General features: G+C 46.7%; 1 protein-coding gene across 1 annotated transcript in view; it reads right to left on the bottom strand.

The window, feature by feature from the left end:
• Positions 1 to 7500, bottom strand: part of LOC134436829 (ephrin type-A receptor 7) — a 309492-nt gene that overhangs the window by 237448 nt on the left and 64544 nt on the right. The window contains exon 3 of the mRNA XM_063186179.1: positions 2853 to 3525. Within this exon, the coding sequence (XP_063042249.1) occupies positions 2853 to 3525 (673 nt within the window). The remainder of the gene's footprint in view (positions 1 to 2852; positions 3526 to 7500) is intronic.

Genomic DNA, 7500 nt, shown 5'->3' with positions numbered 1-7500 from the left:
ACCACAACCACCACAACCACCACAAGGCCGCCTCTGGTATCTAGCAGCCGAGGCCTAGACTAAAGCTCAGGGCTGAAGGCTGAGACTGACTGTACATAGAGAGCAGAGGAGGACACAGTGGTAAAAGCAGCAGACTTTGTATGGCTTTGTATGAAAGAGCAAGCAGCAGACGTGGAAGAAGAAGAAAAAAGTGTGTGTGTGTGGGGGGGGTGGGGTGGGGGGGGATAGCCTCAAGGGCATCAAAGGCATTGAAAGTGAACTTAAACTTTAGCCAACAACATGTAATGAGCTATGAAGCCGCTGGAAAACAGCCAATGGAATGCATTCATTTTTCAAAACATGAACTTTGGTTGATTGCTCTCCCTGATCGTTTGATAAAGGGTGAATCTTTTGGCGCTTTGGCCGATTCTGGTCTGTTCAGTTCAGGTGGGATTCTTCAGCTTTTTAACGTCTTTACCACCTCTAGTCTGTTCGTACAGAGAAGCTGACTGAGGGAGAGAGAGAAAGACCGCATGTGGTACTTTGAACATTGTGAATTGCTCCCCTTTTAAATGTGAGAGAGAGCGAGAGAGAGAGAGAGAGAGAGAGAGAGAGAGAGAGAGAAAGAGAGAGAGAGAGAGAGAGAGAGAGAGAGAGAGAGAGAGAGAGAGAGAGAGAGAGAGAGAGAGAGAGATTCCACTGATTTTGAGAAAAATATGGCTAAAACAGGCTTAAATTTTTTAAGAAAAAAAAAGTTCATATCAGCACATCCGTACAGCTCCTTGCCAGTGTTGCCAGATTAGGCGGTTATCCGCCCAATTGTGCTAATTGAGATGGCCGTCTGCGGGTAAAAATGTGAAAATTGGCAATGTGGCAGCTTTTTTATGCAGATTTGTGCCCATAGAAATCAATGCAATTTGTGAAATTGGGCGGAATTTAGCACATTTTGGCGGTTTTTGAGAACCTTTAGGGGCAGATTTTATCAGACACATCTGGCAACACTGCTCCTTGCTCCTCAACAACAATAATTCATAACGATGATGCCTTTAAACCCTCCACCATGCGCATGTTGACTTTTACTCTTTTTTTCCTACACAAGATGTGTCGGGATGCATGTGTAAATCTTTCAGGGCCCTCCGCCTGTCTCTGGAGGAAGAGCTGGAGGAAGGAAGGAAGGAAGGAAGGAAGGAAGGAAGGAAGGAAGGAAGGAAGGAAGTTATGTTCACTCCATTCAGGAAGAGAGAGATGGAGAGAAAGAGAAACACGGAAAGAGAAAGAGAGTCAGAAGCCAATTCTGAAACACCTCTTGACTCACGAACAAGGAGATGGAGAGAGAGAGTGGGCGGTGAGAGAGAGAGAGAGAGAGAGAGAGGGAGAGGGGGAGAGAGAGAGAGAGAGAGAGAGAGAGAGAGAGAGAGAGAGAGAGAGAGAGAGAGAGAGAGAGAGAGAGAGAGAGAGAGAGAGGGAGAGAGAGAGAGGGAGAGACAGACAGACAGACAGACAGACAGAAGCCAAGTCTGATGCACCACTTGACTCAGGAACAAGGAGATGGAGATAGAGAGAGAGAGAGAGAGAGAGAGAGAGAGAGAGAGAGAGAGAGAGAGAGAGAGAGAGAGAGAGAGAGAGAGAGAGAGAGAGAGAGAGAGAGAGAGAGAGGAAGAGAGAAGGAGATTGAGAATGACAATGAGCTGGATATACGGAAGCCAAGTCTGATGCATAAGTCATGTTATGGAGAGGGGGATTAAATTAAAATGGGAGCTGGCGATACTAATCTTTATAAGGGAGGTACGGTAGGCTGTTGGTAGCGCCTGCGATGTGTACCGTAAAACTCTCTTTGTGTGTGCTGAAAATGCAAAGTATATACATCAATGCTAAACAGCCATTGCCTCGAGAGAGAGAGAAAAAAACATTAAACATGGATGACATGAATATTTGACGTAGTGTAAAACGAATTAATATATGGGGGGCCTTAACTACTTAACCTATACATACGAGTATTACATTATGCCGGTTCCATTTCATTTCTCGTGCACGCACATGTAATGGATCTTCAATGTGCTCACAGTACTGCCTCTGGCAATCATCTGAAACGTATAAGAAGCACGCTTAGCTAACACCCGTAGCCACTAGCCAACACTTTAACTCCTGGAACGACATGCTATTAATTGCCGTTTAAAACCTTTTAGAACTGTTCGACAGCTAATGACAGGAAGCTGAACGCACTGATACTCCATTTGCAATACTGAAAGCGCACTGAAATGGGTACCGTACTGGTAATGTCATGAATGACAGGCTGTATCTCTGAACAAACCGTACTACACACACACAGCCCTCACACACAGCAGTGATAGAGGTTTCTGTCAATCACCCAGGCGCATTGAGTTTCATCTAAAATACACACGTATCAGGGATCAACTCAAACATATAGACTGACATCCTACAGGCACGCTCACAGACAAACCAGAGACAGACACCAGTCATAATTCACTTCACATGCAAAAGCATAAAACACAGCACACACACACACACACACACACACACACACACACACACACACACACACACACACACACACACACACACACACACACACACACACACACACACACACACACACACACACACACACACACACACACACACACACACACACACACACACACACACACACACACACACACACACAGACGGAAACCTCAAACAGCCTGAGTCAAATGGTAAAGACCCAGGACTTGTGTTCGCAACTGCTGTGTACCTCCTCGTAGCCAGAGCTACACACAGACACACACACACAGACACACACACACACACACACACACACACACACACACACACACAAAGCGTCAGAGCACCGAAAATGTTTCCAGACTTACGTTCGCAGCTGCTGTGCCCCTCCTCGTAGCCGGCGCTGCAGCTGCACTTCCCGATGGGCACCAGCCACTCGCCCTCCGCGCTGCAATGCATCCTGGGAGGGCTGTCCATGTCCACCTCCGAGTTGTTGACGCAGTTCCCCCGGACCTCCACCAGGGTGGCGAAGGCGGCCTCCGCCACCGTGTCCGGGAACACCGCCAGGTTCTGCACGGTGCCGCGGCAGCGCTTGTAGTAGACGCGCACCGACACCAGCGCCACGCACGCCCCGACGTCCTGGAAGGCCAGGTGGAAGCCTTTGCGGTTCAGGTGGCCGATCTCGCGCACCTCCGTGTTGAGCTTCATCTTGCGCTCGCCCAGGTCGCCCTGCGTGAAGCTCTCGTCGGCCGCGATGGTGTCCACCTTGGTGTAACGGTCCTCGCGGGCCACGCGGCCCAGGTCCCAGTCGGACTCGGCGTACAGCAGGTTGAAGGTCTCCTTGCAGGTGCCGCCGGCCACGCCGGGGATGGAGTTGCAGTCGCGCAGCGTGAACTGCAGCTCCACGAAGATGCGCTGGCCGCCGCGCCGCCAGATCCAGCCCGTCTGCAGCCAGTTGTTCTGGGCCGCCTCCATCACGTTGCACACCTGGTACGTGCGGATGGGCTTGTACTTCTCGTCCACGCCGCTGATCTCCTCCCACTGAAAGAAAAAGACGTACAGTACGTGGGAGAAAATTAATTTTTGTGAGTCAAAGTCATTTGTCAAGTCAAGTGATCAGCATGTAGAAGTAGAAAACACCATAAAAGTTGATGAATGAATGACTGAATTAAAGGGGCTCCAGGTAGAATTAAACGTTTAATTAATCACTGTCCAGAGTCAGTCGTTGGTCATGTGAATCGTTCGTAAGTGAACGGTGACTCTCGGGGACACTTCCACGGTCCGCTGTCAGAAAACCCCAAATGCAACTTTTTGACAGAGCAGTCGTGGGAAATACTTTTCATACGGAAAATCGCTTTACATACTGTACAGAGCGGTGGTGGGAAATACTTTTCATACGGAAAATCGCTTTACATACTGTACAGAGCGGTGGTGGGAAATACTTTTCATACGGAAAATCGCTTTACATACTGTATTCAGGTTCGTATCAACTGCTGGTATTCTGTGATGAAAAACATTCTCACAGCTAGTTTATTTGAACAGCATTTTGTTTTCATTATGGTGCAGATTTTGAGACAGGCATGCCACAACAACGCAAACAACGTCATCCTACCTTGTGCCCCTTTAATGAATGAATGAATGAGTTAGGATAATAGGCGCTGATTTCCTCCCACTGGGGTGGCATGATAAAGAAAGAAAACAACAGAAAGAAAAATTCAATTCTTAACCCATTGATGCCTGATGTTGTGTTGCGCAACATTAGCCCTGGCGCCTGGAGCTGCATTACGCAACCTTCAGGCTCATGAGATTTGAGACAACTTTATTAAAAATCTCTGTTTGTTTGAGATGAATGAACACATGCTAATGAAAGATGAGGGTCTTAGCATTTAAATGCAACTTAGTGCATATTTTTATGTGCCTCAGAAGCTGAGATATTCAGGTTTTTATAGGCTGAGGGCAGCTTTTCTTTAAAAAAAGGACTCAGGCATTCAGCATCCATTTTTGCAGGTGCCTTAGGCGTCAATGGGTTAATCTGTATACCGGTACTGCTTTTCACAGAACATAGTGTTTTATAGTTATAGTGCATTACATAGAACAAGACAGCTCAGTGGGATCGACATAAGCAGTAGGCCAGTGATGTATAAAGTACTGGACTGGAGGAGAGGAGTAGAAGCAACATTACTATATCAAGAAATAGGAACATGTTAACATTAATCAGGAAAAGAGAAGAGAAGAGAAGAGAAGAGAAGAGAAGAGAAGAGAAGAGAAGAGAAGAGAAGAGAAGAGAAGAGAAGAGAAGAGAAGAGAAGAGAAGAGAAGAGAAGAGAAGAGAAGAGAAGGGAAGAGAAGAGAAGAGAAGAGAAGGGAAGAGAAGAGAAGGGAAAGGAGAAGACCAGTGGGATGGATGGATAGATGGATGAATCGATGGATGGATGGATGGATGGATGGATGGATGGATGGATGGATGGATGGATGGATGGATGAATGGATGGATGGGAGTAGGGTGATGTAAGAAGGGTGGATGAAGAGAGAGAGGAATGGATGGCTGGATGTATGGATAAACGAGTGAAAAAATGAAGACGCGGAGTGAGGGAATATAAGGGGGCGGTGTAAAGGAGAAGGAGAAATGAAGAAAGGATAATGATGGATGGAATGGCTATTGAATCAATTAATGGAAAAAAGAGAGATGTGAGGGAAAATGAATGGTAATGAAATGATGTCATGACGAATGGATGGAAGAATGGTGGAGAAAGAGAGGGAATAAATGAATGCATGAATGAATAAATGAATGAATGCATTGAAGGAGGTAGTAAAGGGAAAGGGCAAAGGGAAAGAGGGATGGAGGACAGATGGATGAGAAGGTATTAGGTCATTCAATGGAGATGTAAAGAGAGATTGTTGGGGGGGGGTAATGAAACAGAGGAAAGGGGGAAGGGGATGGATGGATGGATGGCTGATCTGCAGGATGGATGGACCTAGGCAAACAGACATATGGAAAGAACAGCAGGTGGAAGAAGAAGAAGAAGAAGAAGAAGAAGAAGAAGAAGAAGAAGAAGAAGAAGAAGAAGAAGAAGAAGAAGAAGAAGAAGAAGAAGAAGAAGAAGAACAAGAACAAGAACAAGAAGAACAAGAACAAGAACAAGAAGAACAAGAACAAGAAGAACAAGAACAAGAACAAGAACAAGAACAAGAACAAGAACAAGAACAAGAACAAGAACAAGAACAAGAACAAGAACAAGAACAAGAAGAAGACAGCAATGCGCAGAGAGAAAGGAATAATCATAAATGACATGAGGAGAGGAGTAGAGAAGAGCAGGAGCAGAGGAGAGGAGAGAAGAGGAGAGGAGGAGGAGCAGAGAAGAAGAGAGAAAGAAAAGATGACAAAGGAGAGAAAGAGGGCACAAAATGTCAACACATGCAGCTACATGGCCCTGAGTTATAGTCCATTACTCTGGGAACCCATTACTCCCCAGACTGCTATCCTGCATCATTTATGTGCACAGTAAACCCCCCCTGTAAAAATGTAAGAGTCAGATTAAATTTCATGTTTTAATGCTCTGTCCTATATTTACAACGGCGTGAAATTTTGTAAGAGCTTGGCAGACAGCAAGGAAACAACTGAAAATGAGTGTCCCTGCATGTCAGAGTATTTATTTTCTCTGGAGCTGTTTGTGGTTTGTGATGCTGGTGGGAAGGAAAAGGTACAGTATTTGTTTATGTTTATGTTGATGTTTATGCTTATGCTTATGTTTATTTGTATACAGCATATGGGTGGGTGTGCGTGTGTGCATCTGCAAGTGCATGTTACGTATGTGTACAAGTGTGCATGAGATCTGATTGGTCTGATTTGCAGGGTGTGTGTGTGGTGTGTGTGTGTGTGTGTGTGTGTGTGTGTGTGTGTGTGTGTGTGTGTGTGTGTGTGTGTGTGTGTGTGTGTGTGTGTGTGTGTGTGTGTGTGTGTGTGTGTGTGTCTGTCTGAATGGAAGCCTTTAGGGGGTGGGACAAAAGGGTCATTAGTCCCGGGCCCATTGAGACAGGGGGTCTAGAATTGGATCCCCATCACATTGTATGCATTGGGCTTGTGGCCCTTTCTGATGACTTTGTCCTTGGGCCCGACCAAAGCTGTCAGAGGCCCTGTGTGTGCATGTGTCTATGAATCTGAGAGTAGGGGTGTGTGTGTGCGTGTATGTCTGTGTGTATGTGTGTGCGTGTATGTCTGTGTGTATGTGTGTGTGTGCGTGTGTGTGTGCGTGTGTGTGTCTCTTCGTGTTGTTCAGGGCATGTGGGTGAGAGTGTGTTTTGGAAGACTGTATGTGTATTTGGTAAGCCTACGTGTGTGTATATTCCTCCCACTGCACTTGTGTATGTGTGTGAGTGTGTGTGCGCATGTGTGTGTGTCTGTGTGTGTGTGTGTGTGTGTGTGTGTCTGTGTGTGTGCGTGCGGTTTTGTGTGTGCATGTCTGCGCGCATGTGTGTGTGTGTGTGTGTGTGTGTGTGTGTGTGTGTGTGTGTGTGTGTGTGTGTGTGTGTGTTTGTGTGTGCGTGCTTTTGTGTGTGCATGTGTGCGCGCATGTGTGTATGTGTGTGTGAGTGTGTGTGTGTGTGGAATGTCAGCTTCCATCTCCGTAGTGCTGTGGGAGTTTGAGTGACAGCTAGTTTCCATGAGGGCAAAGGGAGCGCATGTGGCTCTGGCATGCCTTACAATGAGCCCCACTGTGGCTCCAACACACACACGCACGCACACACACACACATCCACAGACACACACATACACACACGAACACACATGCTCACGCACGCACGCACACACACACACACACACACACACACACACACACACACACACACACACACACACACACACACACACACACACACCTGTGTTATTCTCCTGAACTCACTCTCTCTCTCTCTTTCTCTCTCTCTCTCTCTCTCTCTCTCTCTCTCTCTCTCTCTCTCTCTTCCCCTCTCTCTCTCTCTCTCTCTCTCTCTCTCTCTCTCTCTCCCTCTCTTTCT

This window comes from Engraulis encrasicolus, chromosome 20, assembly GCF_034702125.1.
Source record: "Engraulis encrasicolus isolate BLACKSEA-1 chromosome 20, IST_EnEncr_1.0, whole genome shotgun sequence".
NCBI classification, from domain to species: domain Eukaryota; kingdom Metazoa; phylum Chordata; class Actinopteri; order Clupeiformes; family Engraulidae; genus Engraulis; species Engraulis encrasicolus.
This window is presented reverse-complemented; position numbering and strand designations above follow the sequence as displayed.